The sequence below is a fragment of the Callithrix jacchus genome, chromosome 7 (genome assembly GCF_049354715.1).
Source record: "Callithrix jacchus isolate 240 chromosome 7, calJac240_pri, whole genome shotgun sequence".
NCBI classification, from domain to species: domain Eukaryota; kingdom Metazoa; phylum Chordata; class Mammalia; order Primates; family Cebidae; genus Callithrix; species Callithrix jacchus.
This window is the reverse complement of record NC_133508.1, coordinates 63,796,770-63,816,007: the sequence shown is the minus strand read 5'-3', so window position 1 is coordinate 63,816,007 and position 19,238 is coordinate 63,796,770. Positions and strand designations below refer to the sequence as shown.

General features: G+C 48.7%; 1 protein-coding gene and 1 long non-coding RNA gene across 2 annotated transcripts in view; one reads left to right on the top strand and one right to left on the bottom strand.

The window, feature by feature from the left end:
- Positions 1-1,545: 1,545 nt before the first annotated feature.
- On the bottom strand, positions 1,546-17,804 carry LOC118155375 (uncharacterized). The gene is made up of 4 exons (XR_013519887.1): positions 17,769-17,804; positions 4,541-12,249; positions 4,232-4,376; positions 1,546-1,646 (listed from the first exon to the last, which is right to left on the bottom strand). It is a non-coding gene; the product is annotated as an uncharacterized LOC118155375 (long non-coding RNA).
- The window catches only part of SLC9A1 (solute carrier family 9 member A1), a 59,019-nt gene continuing 44,515 nt past the window's right edge, over positions 4,735-19,238 (top strand). The window contains exon 1 of the mRNA XM_002750488.7: positions 4,735-5,881. Coding sequence (XP_002750534.1) covers positions 5,530-5,881 — 352 coding nt within the window. The 5' untranslated portion in view covers positions 4,735-5,529. The remainder of the gene's footprint in view (positions 5,882-19,238) is intronic.

Here is a 19,238-nt window from a genome sequence, read left to right as displayed (position 1 = left end):
TAAATGTGAAATGTCAACCCTCACTCTAAACTTTCCCTGTTCAGAGCATCAGATGAAGACTTCATTGGGTTTTATAGTGGCTTTCTGATTTTTGGTAGTCCATCAAAGAAGGGAGTTTGAAAGTTGTTGTATACTGTTAATGATTGTCTGCCCATGTCCTGCCTGAAATACCATGATTGTTTATGGAAAGTATCTTTAATAAAGCTGGATACAGTTTGGCTTGGAAATAAAAAAAAAGACTGGAAAGAACAGTAGGTCTTGGGCTTCTGGCCCCAGGGCACCTGTGGAAAGTCACTCCACCAGTCCCATCCTTTCCCTCTTTTCTTCTTTCTACTCAGAACCTGTGAAGTTTTGAAAGAGTGCTGGACTTAGGTGTTAGAAATCTGACTTAAGGCCGGGCGCGGTGGCGCATGCCTGTAGTCCCAGCTACTCGGGAGGCTGAGGTGGGAGGATCACTTGAGTCCAGGAGTTCTGGGCTGTAGTGTGCTATGCCAATTGGGTGTCCGCACTAAGTTCGGCATCAATATGGTGACCTCCCAGGAGCAGGGGACCACCAGGTGGCCTAAGGAGGGGTGAACCAGCCCAGGTCGGAAACGGAGCAGGTCAAAACTTCCGTGCTGATCAGTAGTGGGATCGCACCTGTGAATAGCCACTGCACTCCAGCCTGGGCAACGTAGCGAGACCCTCTCTCTAAAAAAAAAAAAAAAAAAAAAAAAGTAAATTAAAGTTTTCTTTAAAAAAAAAAATAAATAGAAAAAAAGAAAGAAATCTGACTTAAGTCCTGGATATGCTTCTTTTTAAATTTTTTAATTTTATTTTATTGGCTCGCTGCTGCATCCTCTGCCTCCTAGGTTCAAGTGATTCTCCTGCCTCAACCTCCTGTGTAACTGGGATTACAGGCGCCCGCCACCACGCCCAGCTAATTTTTGTATTTTTAGTATATTTTTAGTAGAGATGGGGTTTCACCATGTTAGCCAGGCTGGTCTCAAAGCCCTGACCTCAAATGATCTGCCTGCCTCAGCCTCCCAAAGTGCTGGGATTACAGGTGTGAGCCACCATGCCAGGCATGGATCTGTATCATAATAGATGTGTGACCTTGGACAAATAGCTTTATGTCTCTGGGTCTTTGTCTATTTTATTTTTTGAGATAGAGTTTTGCTCTTGTTGCTCAGGCTGGAGTGCAATGGCACAATCTTGGCTCACTGTAACCTCTGCCTCCGAGGTTCAAGCAATTCTCCTGCCTCAGCCTCCCAAGTAGCTGGGATTACAGGCATGCACCACCATGCCCGGCTAATTTTGTATTTTTAGTAGAGACGGGGTTTCACCGTATTGGCCAGGCTGGTCATAAACTCCTGACGTTAGGTGATCCACCTATCTTGTCCACGCCCAGCCTGGGATTAGGGCGTGAGCCACCACGCCCAGCCTCCCAGGATTTGGATCATTGATAAACCTGGGGCACTTGGTTGTGAACCGTAAAGGGCTGAACACTTGTGAGGCATTATTGTTATTATTCTGATCCTTGCTCTAAATGATCTTTGGTTACTTCCATTATAGCTGATGTTCTTTCATTTGCTCCCAGATGACACAAGGCCGCTGCCCTTTTCTGAAGGCTCTTTTGTCATTTCCCAGGTGGCTGGAACTTGTAGCTGGAGAATGTGAGGTACAGAGAACTCAGTTTAGGCATGAGATTATTAAAAAGAGAGAGAGAGAACTCAGTTTAATGTCGCCCCCCTCAGTTACTATCATATCACTCTATTATTGATTAATTATTTAATTAATTTATTTATTTTGAGTTAGAGTCTCACTCTGTCACCCAGGCTGGAGTGCAGTGGCATGATCTCGGCTCACTGCAACCTCCACCTCCCAGGTTCAAGCGATTCTCCTACCTCAGGCTCCCGAGTAGCTAGGATTACAGGTGCATGCCACCATGCCCGGCTAATTTTTGTATTTTTAGTAGAGACAGGGTTTCACCATGGTGGCCAGGCTAGTCTCAAACTCCTGACCTTGTGACCCATTTGCCTTGGCTTCCCAAAATGCTGGGCTTATAGGCATGAGCCACCGTACCTGACCAATTATTTTATTTTAAAATTTATTTATTTATTTATTTTGAGACAGAGTCTCTCTGTCACCCAGGGTGGAGTGCTGTGGCACAATCTCGGCTCACTGCAACCTCCAAGGGATTCAAGGGAGTCTCCCACCTTAGCCTTCTGAGTAGCTGGGTGGGACTATAGCCATGCGCCACCACCCCCAGACAAATTTGTATTTTTTGGTAGAGACAAGGTTTCACCATGCTGGCCAGGCTGGTCTCGAACTCGTGACCTCAAGTGATCCACCTGCCTCAGCCTCCCACAGTGCTGGAATTACAGGTGTGTGTCACCATGCACAGCCTAATTAATATTTAGAAATGGGTCTCATTATGTTTCCCAGGCTGGAGTGCAGTGGCTATGTCACAGGCACAATCACAGTGCTTTATAGCTTCGAATTCCTGGGCTCAGGTGATTCTCCTGCCTCAGCCTCCCAAGTAACTGGGACTATAGGTGCATACCACTGCACCTGGGTATTATTATTTTATTTCATTTATTTGTTTTAGAGGCAGGATCTCATTATGCTGCCCAGGCTGCTCTTAAACTCCTGGTCTCAGTGATAACTCCCATCTCAGCCTCCTGAGTTGTTGAGGTTATAGGCATGAGCCACTGCTCCCAGCTTATTATTATTTCAATATATTTTTTCGTGAAAGGATAGCATACCTAGAAAAAAGTACACACATCATGAGTCTTCAGTGAGTTATCACAAAACAACTACGTCGGTGTAACCTTTGTAGCTGTCACCCAGTAAAGAAATAGAACATTACCATCATTCTAGAAGCCCTCACTGTGGCCACATGATGCCCCCTCCCAATTCCTACCACTTCCTTCCTCCCTCTGGCTTATCTCTGTATTGCCAAAGCCCAGCATACAGCCCTGTCAAGAGGCCCAGTAAACATTTGTTAAACTAAACTGAACGAAAAGCACTTGTGATGTGACCTTGAGCTAGACACTTTGTGTTGGCCTTAATATACTCTTCTGCAAAACAGGGACAGCATTTCAGTGATTTCAATACTGCCCAACCCTAGTTGTACATCAGTCTTTGAAAAAAATACTTGGGCACTACCCCGAAGCAACTGAATCTAAATCTCTGAGGGTGGATCCTAAGCAATGGTATTTCACAAAAGCTTATTATTATTATTGACAGGGTCTCCCTCTGTTGCTCAGGCTAGAGTGCTGTGATGCAATCATAACTCATTATAGTCTCGAACTCCTAGGTTCAAACAATACTCCCACCTCAGCCTCCCAAGTGGCTAGAACTACAGGTGCATGCCACCATGCCCAGCTAATTTTATCAGACGATGGTTGTTTTTAAAAAGCTTTCCAGTGATTCCATTGTATAGCCATTATTCCTTGAACCTCACCAATTTCAAACAAATCATAGGTTCAGATTTAAGTTCCACTACTTAAACCATGCCACTGTTTTGGGTTGAATTGTGTCCCTGCAAAAGAAGTTGGAAGTCCTAATGTCCAGTGCCTGAGAACATGGACTAATTGGGATGGAATCTTTGAAGATGATCAGGTTAAGATGAAGTCATTAGGTTGGATTCCTAATCCAATGACTAGTGTCCTTATAAAAAGGGGAAATCTGGCCAGGCATGGTGCCTCACCCCTGTAATCCCAGCATTTTGGGAGGTCAACACAGGTGGATCACCTGAGGTCAGGAGTTCCAGACCAGCCTGACCAACATGGTGAAACCCCATCTCTATTAAAAATCCCATCTCTATTTTAAAAACCCCATGTCTATTATACAAGCTGGCGCCTGTAATCCCAGCTACTCGGGAGGCTGAGGAAGGAGAATTGCTTGAATCCAGGAGGCAGAGGTGGCAGTGAGCTGAGATCACACCTGGAGAACAAGAAGGAGACTCTGACTCAGAAAAAAAAGTGGGGGCGGGGAATCTGGACCCAGAGACGGAGACACAGAGAGAACTCCCTGGAATACCAGACATTCCCTGCAAACCACCAGAAGATAGGAGAACGGCATGGGACAGATTCTCCCTCACAGCCCTCAGCAGAAACCAACCCTGCCAACACCTAGATCCGACCTCCAGCCTCCAGAACTGTGAGACAATCAATTCCTGTTGTTGCAGCCACCCAGTTAGTGGTACTTTGTTACGGCAGCCCTAGTAAAGGACACAATTACTTACATAGTAGCCAGGGGCCTCTCTTCACCTGTTTACTCGTCTGTAAAGCTGAAATTGTAATCATGTGCCAGGGTGCATTCCAAATACTTTACACGGATGTCTCAGTCATCACATCGTCCCTTTGACATAGGCAGTACTACTATCTCCCCTTAACAGACGAGAAAGTTATGAAACAGAGAGGTTAAGTAACTTGCTCAAGGTCACACGGTAACTAAATACATAAACAATATATTCTTCACAGGATTATTGGAAAGCCTTTATGAGACTGCAGATGTGGACGTGAAAGCGTTTTGTAAGTAGTTGGCATTTTACCTGCGTTAGTGAGGATCTCTTTTTTTTTTTTTTTTTTTTGTCATCTCTGACTCTCCTTCCTCTTCCTACACGATACTTCCTTCCCTCAGCGACAGGGGCCGCTGCGCTGCGCGGGCGCGGACGGTCTCTCTAGCCCGTCGCGCCGGCTGCTCATTGGTGCCTATAAGTGGCAGCGCCGGGCTCAGCGAGGCTTCAGTCCACTGCCGCCGGGGCCGGGGCCGGGGTTAGTGCTGGAGCCGGACCAGGAGGAGCTGCAGCTGGGCCGGGGCGGAGCGCTCCGCCGCGCCGGGGCCGAAAGGAGGGGCGTGTTGCTGCTGGCCCACCGCGAGTCGCCCCAGCCCCCGCCGAGGCGCCTTCCCGCCAGGCCGCCTGCCTCCGACCTTCCGCCTCTCTCCATTTCCCCGGAATCTCAGCCCGGTGCGCCTGGACCCCTGCCCTTCTTTGGGTGGACAAGCTCCCGGCCGCTTCCCGGTTTCACTCCTTTGCACCCTGGGTTCCCAGCTCCCTCTCTGCTTTTCCTGGACTGGGTCTCACCCCCTTTGGTCCCCTTCCTTTAGCTCAGGCTTTCTACCGCTTCCCTCAGCCCAGAGTCCCAGCTGCTCAGTCACTTTCCTCAGCCAAAGGTCCCAGCCTCCCCTCTTCCTTTCCCTTGCACGGGTCCAGCCTATCCTGCCCTTTCCTCTATACCTAGGGCTCAGTTTCCCGCATCCCTCCTCCCTTCCTCCCAGGCCCGGAGTTCCAGACCTTTTGATCTCCTTCCGTGGTCTTTCCTGGGTCCTTGTCTCCTTTCTCCACTTTAGAGTTCCAGATTGCAAACCCAGCCTCCCTCCACCCCCAGAAAATTGATTCCGCGGAAATGCCTCTCTAAAACATGAACTTTTCCTAGAGACTGCGTTAGTCTGTTTTCCCACTTGCTGACCCCTTGCTACGTATGTGCCGGGTTTTACTCTCACTTGGCTAAGGTCGAGGCCGGCTCAGGAAGCACCACCATGCTTCTGTGGTCTGGCATCTATGGCCTCTCTCCACCTCGGATCTTCCCTTCCTTGCTCGTGGTGGTTGCTTTGGTGGGGCTCCTACCTGTTCTCAGGAGCCATGGCCTCCAGCTCAGCCCAACTGCCAGCACCATTCGAAGTTCAGAGCCACCGCGGGAACGCTCGATTGGGGATGTCACCACCGCCCCACCGGAGGTCACCCCAGAGAGCCGCCCTGTTAATCATTCCGTCACTGATCATGGCATGAAGCCGCGCAAGGCCTTTCCAGTCCTGGGCATCGATTACACACACGTGCGCACCCCCTTTGAGATCTCCCTCTGGATCCTTCTGGCCTGCCTCATGAAGATAGGTAAGTCCTGTTCGCTCCGATGCTGCGGTCGTCACCAGACTGGTGAGCTTGCCCCATCTCACACCATTTGGGGCTGTCCAGGAATAAGTATCTGAACTACCCCCATAAGGTAGGCCAGTCTCCATACTGCCATCTTGGTCCTTCTAAAGCTCCAGCTTTGTGGCCTCTGATCTGTGACCTGAGGCTTCCCCAGATTGGAGCCAGCACTGTGCACAGAAAAGAGCAGGATTAGAGATGGGATGCTTCCTATCCTGGGTTCCTTCAGTAAGGCTTCCACGACTGGCAAGTCTCCTCTGGCTGGACCAGACTCCCAGGGGAGCCAGGCACCCTGCTGTGTGTGAGACAGAAAGGAGTGTCTTCTGGTGAGTGGCACATTCTGCTCTGTCAACAGCAACCAGTGCAATTTATGACAGGCTTCACTGGAGTGTGTTCCAGGATGGGGTATATTTCTACTTGGCCTGCTTGAGGAGTTTGAGCATAGTGGAGACCTGAACACAGGAAACTTACAAGTGTGGTGGAACACAGGGGATCCCCATATTCTCACCTTTCCTTCATCTCCAGAATGTTATCTGTCAGCTTTGCCTGCTCAGGCTGGTTAGGAGCCCCTGAGTCAGTTTCCGGCCCAGGAATGCCATACTTTATACAATCTGTGGGACAATTTCTGAAGTCTGTTTTGGGAGTCGAGGGAGAGTAGAGGAGGTTGAGGCTTGGTCTGAGCCCAGCTCGCCCCCAGGTTGCTGCCTGGCTGTGTCTCAGGTTGTCTTCTGGCCTGCTGCTCAATTAAGTAGGTGAGGTATAGGGGGAGGGCCTGTGGATGTTCAAGCCTAAAGAAACTTAGAAACCTTCTTTTGGGGAGAACGAAACAGAAAAGTTATTCCCTCTCAGAGTGTTGGTCTCCCTGCTAGGCCTGAGCACCCTGTTTTGCTGAGTGGGGGAGTTCACTGGAGCCTACATAGCCCAGAAGTCCCTGGAAGTGGTGTCCAGGGGACTTTGAAGGCTGCCTTTGCATTTTCAGCTTGCTCCCAGCTGTCTGTGGAAGGCATGAGATCCTGGGACTTGCTGTCCCCTTTGCCTGAGATTTAGGTTTGGAGATTTGGCAGGAAACCTTCCAACTCTCTCAAGGACATGGAGGAGTTGAGTGGTGCTGCCGGGCTGGTGTGAGCAGGCTCTGGGACATGCTGCAGGAGGGAAGTAGTGCCTCTGATTCGATAGATCCAGGAGCTGGGTTCCTGGTGACGGGCTCTTGTGCCAAACTGGTCACAGTAGCAGAGCCTTACGTGGAACTAAGCCATCAGTACCTATACCCTGATGGCAGTTAGCTTCCTGGAGAAAAATCAAGGACTGGACAAGGGGAATCATGTGTACTGATTCCGACATAAATGCATGACCTTGAATAGCTGAGGCCTTTTTCTGCAGGTCTCCCTCACCTGTGAAATGGGTAAGACTCTCAATTTGACCATATCAATTAAGTCATGAAACATCATCTTATTTGCTGTAAGAAGCTGAAGTAACAGTGATGTCATTTGACTGTGTGAGACCAGGAGGAGACCTCACAAGTGCTATATATAAATTGCCTCCTGTCTCCGATCCCCTCACCTCCCCACCACACCTGGCATTATATTCGGGCATTCAGGGCTGGCAGGCACTCTTTGAGTCTCCATGCCTGCTGCTGGGACGACTGCATGACCACAGACTCCACTCTAGGCAGTCAGAAGTTTGTCCCTGCAGGCCTGATATCTCTAGTGCTAATGAGGTCAGCTTGGCCTGGCCTGCTTTGCCACCACCCAAGTGCTGTGCCCAGGACCCTGGGCAGCTGGAGTGCAGAGATGGTGCCATGGCAACTGTATCAGTCTAGAAGTCGGGAAAACCTGGCTTTTCTTCCCACCTCCCTCTGTCCTTGGACCAGCCACACCTCCCTACCCATCAGTTGATCTTCATGGTCCCTTCCAGGTGTGATATTTCTGTCATTCCACTGACTCTGGAAACTCTGGCAAGTCACTTAGCCTTGGGCCTCAGTTTTCCCATCGTAAAATGATGAGGCTGGACGTGGTCTCCTTTCCAAAAGTCTGTTTCTGCCTCTGAAAACAGGAGTTCTAGCCATGAGTGGAGAGAAAGGCGGCCAGAAGATCTGAAGAGTCCCTGTCCAGGCCACAAAAATGAAAGCCCATTTCCCTAGCTTCGCCTTTGCAGTGTAGAATTAAGCTACCACTCTGCCAGTTTGCAGTCTCTCTGAGCCTTAGTTTCCTCATGTATAAAATGGGAACTAAGCAGGGCACAGTGGCTCATGCCTGTAATCCCAGCACTTTGGGAGGCTGAGGTGGGTGGATCGCTTGATGGGGTCAGGAGTTTGAGACCAGCCTGGCCAATATAGTGAAACCCCGTTGCTACTAAAAATACAAAAAATTAGCTGGGCGTGGTGGTGGACACTTGTAATCCTAGTTACTCGAGAGGCTGAGGCAAAGGAATTGCTTGAATCTGGGAGACAGAGGTTGCAGTGAGCCAAGATCGCGCCATTGCACTCCAGCCTGGGCAACAAGAGGGAAATTCTGTCCCCCGCCCCAAAAATCATAAAATGAGAACTACAAGTATCCAGTTATAGTGCTATTAATGTGATGACCAAATAAATCAATGCACATAAAATCGAGTTCATGGCCGGGTGCTGTGGTTCACGCCTGTAATCCTAGCACTTTGGGAGGCTGAGATGGGTGAATCACCTGAGGTCAGGAGTTTGAGACCAGCGTGACAAACATGGAGAAACCCCATCTCTTTAAAAGAAAAAAAAAAAGTTAAAAAAATTTGAGTTTATATATACAGGAAGTGTTCAATGAGTGGCAGCTGCCCCTGTTAATATTTTAACCTCCTACGCAAATGTATTGCTACCTCAGCCTCCTACAACCTTCCTCTGAGCTGAAGGATTACAACTCTTTCAAACCTAGGCTGCCACTGGTATCCTTCCTTAAGGTTTCAGGGTTTCCATGTGTCCTGTTCTGTTCACTTGAGCTGGTCGTGGCGGGAGGGAAGATGGCACCAGCTGCCTTGTGGGATAGTGGTGGGGACTGAGGCCATGCTCCCTCTGTACTTTCTGATACCCAAGAGCCTGGGAGCTTATTTTGGGGTCTTGCCTATTCTCTCAACACCCCAGCGTGGGTAGGAGTTACATTGGAGCCCTCATTCTGTCATCTATGGCAGCTGCTTCCCTTGCAGGTTACCCTCCTTTAAGAATAGAACGTGCTTTGTGCAGTTCTCCTTCCTACCCTAACCATGGAGCAGAGTCTCAGGTAGACTCTTGCAGAGACTGGGGTGGGAGGAGCAGGGTGGGAGCTGAAGTTCTAGAATAATTGCTTCTGGGTTCTAGTCTACCTCTGACAGGGGGTGACATTAGGCAAGTCACCTTCCTTCTCTGGGCCTCTTTTCTCTCCCCAACAGTAAGAAATTCTTGCTTTTCCTTAGTGGGGAGGGGCTGGTGGTATGAAGGGGATTTCGCCTATTGGGAAAACTATGGGGATCAGTCAAGCCTTAGGGGTTATGTGCATTCCCCACCCCACATTGTGCTTTGGACCTTACAGGAACTCTGTTTTGTTCTGAGTTCACCTGACTCCCAGGCTAATACTTGTTCCAAGGGAGAGCCTCACTGTAACCCAGCTCACCACTGGCATCTCCTGCATTTGTTTACCCGTGTTCCTAACCCAGAATGCCTGGCAGAGGCCCGGGAGCCCATAAAGCAGGTATTCATCTTGTCTCCTGACCAGGGACACAAAAGACTTCTTTTGTCCCTTTACATCTTAGAGCTTTTTTTGGTTTTGGTCTTTGCAAGGTGAATCCTGCCATCTCCTCTGTAGAACAAATCTGTGAATGGGGAGATGGGGTCACTGCCCACTTCACGTGCATGGATATCAGACCCAGCAACTGGTTTCCTGTAAGAATGACACTAGAAGGTGTCTCTCACTTCTCAAAAGAAGAGAAGAACAAATAGCTTGAAGGTCACCTTGAAACTGTCTCAAGAAGCCCAGGTGGGACTCTGAAAAGAAAGAGAAGACCTTTTTCTTTTTGGGAAAATAGCAAATTGACTGCAGAACAGTGGGAGGGAGGTCAGCTGGGGACTGGGAGGAAGGCTTCAGGTAGGACACGTGTCTCTAGGAGTGCCAAGCCACTTAGAGGGCTGAGTTGGTCAGACTGCCCAGACTTCATTTAGCTGAGCCCCCACAAAGCTTCCCTTTCCTCTCCTTCCCAGCCAGCCCCCTAGCGTCCAGCCCTGTTATAAAGGAAAGACATGCTCAGAAGCCCTGGCTTCTGCTCCTGACACTGACTCTCGGTACCTGTGTGACCATGAACCTTGAAGTTCGTGCACCTCATTCTCTGAACCTGACTTGCCTCATCCTTAAGACCAATGTAGAAGCTGAACCTGGGTGCCTGGTAGAGTGCCCAACTCACTGTAGTAACTTTCAGGGCCATGCAGATTCTTCTCCTTTTGGGAGGTCTTCCCAGCCCATAGCAGTCACTTTCTCTTTCTCCCCCAAACCCTTTTCCCTTATTGTTTATCCATGACATTGGCATTAGGACTTGCATGCCTTGTGACATCTCCTGTGTTGAATGTGTGTGTGTGTGTATTTTAATAATAGTTGCCACTTGGTATCTACAGAGTAGTGTCAGGCACTTTATAAAAGCAATCTTATTTAATCCCTACTCAAATCATATGAGATAAAAGCTGTCTCTGTTTTGCAGATGAGGAAATGGCTCAGAGAGGTTATCTTCAGTGATGTTGAATTGCTATTTATTTTCTGTTCAAGTCTTGGCATAGCTTCCTAGAGGGGTGCAGCTGCATCTCCTGCCTCTGGCATTCCCCGCAGCAGATGCACACAGCTCTGCACTGAGAAGCACCCAGCTCACTGCACCTGCACTCAGGAATTGTAGGACTCCCTCTAAGAGTTGGGCACATGTCATTAGTGGGAGCCCTGTCTCTGTCCCTGCCTAGAGAAAGCTGTAGGTGCTCTGTGTCTGGCTGTGCGCCTGTCCTTTGTTCCTGTGAGTCACCTTGGATGCACCTGAATCCTGCAGGATTCAGATAGGGCCTATCCCTTGTTCTCTGCTAGTGACCCTCCCTGACATCTCTCTGCCAGTGCCCTCTCAGCCATCAGACCAGAGCTTGAGTCGTCCCTGCTTGGGCAGGGGAGTGCCAGGTAAAGGGTGGTTTCCTTTAGCCACAAGGGGTAACTGACCTTATGACCTCCTGCCTCTGAGCAGAAAAGGTGACAGACTGCTTTTGGTTACCCTCAGGGCCCAGCAGAATCCCCTGAGAGGCAGCTTCTGTTAGGAGCAGGTGGCACAACTTTGTTAAGCTCTACAAGGTAGGAGGAGTTTAATAGTATTTCTCATTAGTACTGAAATTTGTTTCCAAAGCACTTTCGTGTACAATGTTTAAGTTAGATCTCCTTAGTAGTCCTGTGGGTTAGAACAACATGTGATATTGATCATTTTACATCTAAGGAAACCGAGCCTTTGATTGTGACCTGCCTGAGGTCACTTAGGAAGACTGAGACTAATCACTTAAGGCCAAACTTTCTCCTGCCAGGCCAACATCCTGGGTTCGTGTTGAATCAAGGGGGGTCAGAGATTTATTTATTATTTATTTATTTATTTTAAAAGATGGGGTTTCACCATGATGGCCAGGCTGATCTTGAACTCCTGACCTCAGGTAATCCACCCACCTTGGCCTCCCAAAGTGCTAGGATTACAGGTGTGAGCCACCGCGCCTGGCTTTATTTTTATTTTTTGAGATGGAGTCTCACTCTGTCGCCCAGGCTGGAGTGCAGTTGCACAATCTCAGCTCACTGCAACCTCTGCCTCCCAGGTTCAAGCACTTCTCTGCCTCAGCCTCCCGAGTAGCTAAGATTACAGGTGCCCACCACCACGCCTGGCTAATTTTTTTGTATTTTTAGTAAAGACGAGGTTTCACCATCTTGACCAGGTTGGTCTTGAACTACTGACCTTGTGATCCACTCGCCTCAGCCTCCCAAAGTGCTCAGATTACAGGTGTGAACCACTGCATCAGGCAGGATGAGAGATTTAAAGGGCCTTTGAGGGGAGTAAATGAGCCGACACATCCACATTGGTAACCTGGATGATTGTCAGGAGGGACACCAGTTCCTCCAGTAGGAAGAAAGGCCTGAAGGGTCTGGGTGGTCTGGAGCCCTGACAGCTTTGGCTCAGCTCCAGGTTCTTTTCTACACCTTGAACATACCTGTATTTGCATGAAGGAGGATGAGGGCCAGAGTGGCACTGGGGACTGTCATTCTCATAGCCCTTGTCTATGAAGAGGCAAATCTTTGAAATGGAAGACTTGTCCTTTCCCCCAAAATGTTGTATGCCCTCTGGGAGAGAAAAGGAGAGGCAGAGAAGTGATTACAATGAAAAATACGCAGGATGGGGTGGAAGGTCAATAGACCTGAAGTCTAGTCTCAGCTCTCTGCTGCCCAGTTGTGTGACTCTGGGCAAGGCACAACCTCTCTGAGCCCCTTTTTTTTTGAGATGGAGTTTTGCTATTGTTACCCAGGCTGGAGTGCAGTGGCACAATCTCAGCTCACTGCAACCTCTGCCTCTTGGGTTCTAGCAATTCTCCTACCTCAGCCTCCCGAGTAGCAGGGACTATAGACATGCGCCACCACACCCAGCTTATTTTGTATTTTTAGTAGGGATGGGGTTTGCCATGTTCGTCAGGCTGGTCTTGAACTCCTGACCTCAGGTGATCTGCCTACCTTGGCCTCCCAAAGTGCTGGGATTACAGTGTGAGCCACCATACCCAGTCTGAGCCCCTGTTTTCTAATTCATAATATAGATATTTAATTTTTAGATTTTTTTTTTTTTGCAGTGGGGTCTTGCAACATTGTTGTCCAGGCTGGTCTTGAATCCCTAGCCTCAAATGACCCTCTTGCCTTAGTTTCCTGAGTAGCTGGGATTACAGGCGTGAGCTGTCACACCTAGCTCCCTATTATTTTATTTTTATTTTTATTTTTTTGGGACAGAGTCTCACTCTTCTCACCCAGGCTGGAGTGCAGTGGTGTGATCTTGGCTCACTGCAACCTCCTTCTCCCAGATTCAAGAGATTCTTCTGCTTCAGCCTCCTGAGTGACTGGAATTATAGGCACCCGCTATCACGCCTGGCTAATTTTTTTTTTTTTTTTTTTTTTTGCAGAGATGGGTTTTCACCATGTTGGCCAGGCTGGTCTTGAACTCTTGATCCCAGGTGATCCTCCTGCCTCAGCCTCCTAAAATGCTGGGATTACAGGCATGAGCCACTGCACCTGGCCTAATTTTTGTATTTTTAGTGGGATCGGGGTTTTGCCATGTTGGCCAGGCTGGTCTCGAACTCCTGACCAGGCAATCTACCCACCTCAGCCTCCCAAAGTGCTGTGATTACAGGTGTGAGCCACTGCACCAGGCTGGTAATTGGTGATATTTTTATTACATACTTGTTAATTATATTAGCTGCCACTTATTAATTTTTTATTTTATGTATTTTTGAGATGGATTTCATCTACCTCTCAGGCTGGAGTGCAGTGGTGCAATCATGGCTCACTGCAGCTTCAACCTCCCAGGCTCAGGCAATTCCCCAACTTCAGCCTCCTGAGTAGTTGGGAACACAGGCACAGGCCACCACACTCAGCTAAGCTGTCACTTATTTATATCCTAGTTTAGAGGCCGTGAAAGGTATTCACACAGCTAGAAAACACTGAGGTTTAAGCCCAGATCTGTCTGACTTCAGCACCTACGTTCTTTTCATCCTCATGCCCTGATTCCAAGGCCTTTTCAGTTTAGAAATTTAATTTTTCCTGTAATCACTTTGAACTGGGGAGATTTAAAGGCTTTAGTATTTTGAACTTTGGCTGCTTTCTGTGGATCACATCTTGGGTTTGGGGAAAAAGCTGACCCCCCTCCAAGTCCCCCCAAGCAAATAACCTTTCTCAGAGATGGCAGCATGCAGAAAAACACAGGAGTGACAGGGAACTGGAGCTGGTGGCCTGAGGCTCCCTCTGGGAATGCCAGCCCATACACAGCCCCCTTTCCTCTTCACTGCCTCTCCCACCTGCCCCCTTTCCTCCTGAGCAGGGAGAGAAGGCTCGCTCAGCAAAGCCAGGACCTGGGTTATTCCTGAGTCATCCATCGCTTCTGTGGGCCTCATTTTGCAGCACTCGCTCCCCCTGCAAACGTCTGAGTCAGACATGTCTCCCCAAGGTTGTCTGCACACACTGCACTGGGCCAAACCGTCTCTTTAGATGCTGATAAACATCAACTGATACTTTAAAGCAGCCCGTGATTATATGTGGGTATTTTAATCTTATGGGCTAATCTAATTTTAACTGAACTAAGTTTTGGGTTGGGCCTGGATCAGTAGGCTGCCCCGCTTCCCTGGGATAGTGCTGACTTCATTTTCTTACCCTTAAAGCTCATCTGATATACAGGGCCGGTTTGGGGATCTATTAGGCTAGACCTGAGTCCTGGGTTCTTATACTACTTGCCGAGAATCTGGAGCTCCCCCAAATTACCCCAGCAAGTTCTTTCCTGAAAAGATATGTCCTTAAGCAGCACTAACTGAGATTCAGGATGAGAAACTCTGTTCCTTCCCAGGCCCCCTTCCTTGTCCCTTGGGGAGCACTTACCCTAAGTCTAGACTGGCCTTTCCACAGTGCTGAGCCTATTTGAGACCAGGCCACAGAAGGCGGAGGAGTGATGTCACAGTTTTGTGTTAGAGCCCACAAGTTCACTAAACTAATAAATAGCTAACACTTGCATAGCATTTGCCATATGCCAAGTGAAGTTGGAAGAGGCAGTGTCTTTGCACCGGCCAGCCAGTACCAAGAGCAGCTTGCTAAGATCCTGGGTGGAAGAGGCAGGTCAGCTGAAATCAGCCGGCAGGCATTTAGCATTTGGCCATCAGGGAACAAAGAAGAGTAGACCCAGGTTCTGCTCTTTAGGAGCTTCCAGCCTGCCAGGGCTGGGCAGACTCCTGGCAGAGGCAAAGTGCAGAGGGAGTGAGCAGTCCCTGAGGACTGGGATGTTTAGAGAAGGCCTCCCAAAGGAGGTAGAACATGAATCTGAGACTTGAAGGATAGAAAGGAATTAGATAAGCAGGCTATACTTAGGACTGATTCCTGTAAGAATCTAAGCCTCTTGAGGACAGGACCTTTGTTGACTTTTTTGTGTGTGTGTGATGGGGTCTTGGCTGTCTCACTTGGGTTGGAGTGCTGGAGTGCAGAGGCGTAATCTCAGCTCACTGCAACCTCTGCTTCCCAGGTTCAGGCAGTTCTCCTGCCTCAGCCTCCTGAGTAGCTGGGATTACTGGCACACATCACCATGCCCAGCTAATCTTTTGTATTTTTAGTAGAAACTAAATTTTTTTTACTATGTTGGCCAATCTGGTCTCAAACTCCTGACCTCAGATGATCTGCCTACCTCACCCTCCCAAAGTGCTGGGATTATAGGTGTGAGCCACCACGCCCAGCCTGTTCACTTTCTTGTCTGTTCCTGGCACAGAGTAAGGGCTTCATAAATATTTGAGGAAGGAATAAATGAATGAATATGTGATTGACTCCAGTGTAATGATAGGATCTCTGCAAAGCCCTGGGGCAGACAAGAAACCAGTTTGACTGCTCAGAGAGAAGGGAAAGCAAAGGTTGCAGAGGCTCCTTGGCACCAGACTGAATGCCAAGCCAGGGAGTTTAACTGAGCTTGCTGGGAGTGACATTCACAGAATGATGCCTTAGGCGCCAGGCAGTGTTTTAAGTGGTACTGCCGTGGCTACCTCCCTAGCATGGCTCTAATGTAGGGTCTGCAAGGGCATCCTCTCTGGGCTGGGCGGGATCTCTCTGGGAAGATCTGGATCTGTTTGGTCTGCCCTCAATTTATGTAAGTAAAAGCAAGATACCAGAGCTTCCTTGGGGAGCTGCCGAGAGCCCTAATTGAATTAAGCTTTTCCTGAGAAGATTCCTCAAGCCATAAACTGCTCTGTGACTGTGAATTAATGAGACCAGTGGCTGTAAACCATACAAGAAGGCAATCTTGTTAATTTATAGTTGTACCTGGACACGGGTTTACTTATGGCTTCTCTTTGCTTTTATGTGTGTTAGGAATGGGTGGGCTGGGCCCGAGTCTCCTTTCTTTGGCAGATTTATTTTTATAATATGAATAAATAAAACATGTTAATGGTAAAAACAAAACAAACCCCAAAACAACAAAAATAAAACCCAACAGTACAGAGGGTATTGAGGTGAAAAGGAAAAGTCTCCCTCATCACTTCTCTGACCACCTGCACTGTCATACATTCCAGAGGTTACCACTGTTAACTGTCTTGTCCATCTTTTTAGAAATTCGCCATGCATATATTGAGCATGTGAGTGTGTGTGCATGCAGGGCACATTTAGTTTTCATAAAGCCATTGTGTAAAAGAAAAGAGCTCTAGGCTGGGAACTGGGAACCTGGATCCTAGTCCTGGCTCACTTCTTTCTTGCATATTGACCTTTGCTAAGCCATGTTTGCCTTCCTGGGCCTTAGTTTCCCTATCTGTCTATTTCATTTGGAAGGGCTTTCTGGGGTTGTCCTGTGGGAAGGGCAGTCATTACAAGGTTGAAGAAATGAGCCCACAGGGAACCAGCTCTCTTGTGGGGGAGGTGAGACAACATGCAAGAGAGAAAGCACAGGTAGGGAATTGTGTGGTCCAGGCAGGGATGCTTGGGGGAATCAGGAGAGGAGGAGAGATGAGGGAAGCTACTTGAAGGAGGTGGCCTTGAGAGGCGGGCCAGGGTAGAAGGGGAACATCATTCAGGGAGGTTGCTAAGGGATTCTGGGTTAGTTGAGAGGATGGACTGGATGCTATGTTCTTTTAGGATCTAGGTTTCTAAGATTGTTTCTGAGTCCATGATGAAGTTTGTGGAACTCCCAAAATAGTCTGCAGACAGTTGTATATGTGTGATTTTATCAAGGAGAGAAGGCCCATAGTAGACTTGGATTTTTTTTTTTTTTTTAAACATAGTTGATTGTCAGTGTGTAAGCCACAGATTTTGAAGGTTAAGAGCTTCTGCCTTTTGTGCTGTGGGGATTTGAAGAAGGGAAAAGGACTAACTGGTCTGGGATGAATCCTTGGAGGAAGTGGTACTTAATTCTGGGATGAGTGGGGTTTGCCTGGGGGACTGCAGGTTTCTTCCAGGCAAGGAGAAGGACCCCAGAGAGAGGAAGCTGTGTTCTGTAAGAAGGGAAGGGAAAACGAGCCTTAAAGTAGAGAGGAACTGGCTGGGTGCAGCAGCTCATGCCTGTAATCCCAGCCCTTTGGGAGGCCGAGGCAGGCGGATCACCTGAGGTCAGGATTTCAAGACCAGCCTGACCAACATGGAGAAACCCCCATCTCTACTAAAAATACAAAATTAGCCAGGTGTGATAGCACATACCTGTAATCCCTGTTACTGGGAGGCTGAGGCAGGAGAATCGCTTGAACCTGGGAGGCGGAGATTGCAGTGAGCCAGGATCTCACCATTGCACTCCAGCCTGGGCAACTAGAGCACAACTCCATCTCAAAAAACAAAAGTAGAGAGGAAATTTTCTGGGTTGGAAATGAAAGCAGATGCAGCATGCTCCACCTACACTGTGCAGGTGGGAAAGCACTGGCTTCTTTATGCCCTCTGGGTCTGCTGGGTTGCCATGGTGAGCCCAGCTTACACCCCAGTAGGTGACTCAGGCTTCCTGCCCATTTCCCTAACGCAGCCAGGGCCCAAGCACACCTCTGAGGCTCTGCTAGCAGGGAAGCAGCAACCTTTGAGGCAGCAGACACAAGAGAAAGCTTGTGGACAGGCTTCTGAAGGTGGACAGGCTTTGAGGATGCAGCTAGGAAGCCCTGACTTACCTCTGCTGTTTTCTGGGCTGAAGGTCCCTGTTCTCTGTTCTCACTCTGCTTCTGGGAGTGAAAGTATAGAATATTCTAATTCTAGAATGTTAGAAGTGGAAAGGATCCATATCATAGCTTGTAAGCCCCAGGCCCAAAGGGGAAATGGAGACCTTTTGATCCAGTTCTCTCTTTTTCCAGTTGAGGCCCAGAGAGGATTGGTCCCAGGCCACACATGAATTAATGGCAGAGGCAGGCCTCTTCCCTGCTCTGTTAACTAACTCAGGAGTCTGTAGGCCATAAGACCTGGACAGTGGACCAAGAGGAGGGGCTGTGGTTTTTGGCTTGGATATCGGTAGCACTGGCAAATCTCAGTTTTTCCAGTGGGCCCTTTAAGCCTAAAGAAGGGCAGCTTCCTCCTGGGGTATCTATTAGGGAGCTGTCCTTGGCAGCGAAACCATTGGTCCTTTCACTAGTCCTTACAGGGGAGCCAAGTACAGGTCTTAGGACCTTTGAGCCAGCCCAGAGGCTTCTCCCTTCACCCATTGAATCCCTCAGGTCCTTTAGTCCGTCACAAGCCAATGTCGAGCTTGGGTACTGTGCTTTTTATAGCGTCTTTGCCATCAAGCCAGGGAATAAGATCTTATCTCCCCAGTTGTGGGCCAGGGCCCACAGGAATCTGGATGCTGTACCAGGTAGGCATCATGCCAGCATGAGGCATGGCCAACTCACCTAGCTGGGCAAAGCCTAAGACTCACGTTACAGCAAGATGGGGGAGGGGGAGCAGGCACCCTACCCCACCTCTTTCCCTGACTGAGCCCCACCTGCCTGGCTGGCAGAAGGTGCAGAGATGCATGAAAACTACTTCTCTTACTGAACTCAAGGACTTGTCTGAGAAATGCAGTACAGATGCAGGGCAGTCAGACAGTAGGAAGTGGGTATGATTTGAAGTGCATATGGAATTCTATAGGAGTTTAGAGGTGGGAGAGAGAATTCTGTACCTGGGAAGATCCCGGGAGGCTGTGCAAGTGAGTGGTCACTGAGCTAGGCCTTGAAGTATGTGTGGCATTTAGATGAGAAACTTCAATGAACTCTTAGTGGACACAGCCACAAGCTTTTACTTGGGGCAGAACCTCTGGATTGCAGAAGAGTGTCCCAGAGCCGTTCCTTTTGGAAACATGGGGCATGCTGTTTAGAAACACAAGCTTTGCAGCCTGACAGACCTGGGTTCAAATCCCAGCTCCACTACTTCATAGCACTGTGATCTCGGGCAAGTCACTTATCTTGTTTAAAAAAAATTTTTTTTTAATTTTTAATTTTGAGATGGAGGCTCACTCTGTGACCCCGATTGGAGCACAGTCTTGGCTGACTGCAACGTCACCTCCCTGCTTCAAGCGATTCTCCTGCCTCAGCCTCTGGAGCAGCTGGGATTACAGACTTGTGCTACAACGTCTGGCTAATTTTTGTATTTTTAGTAGAGATGGAGTTTTG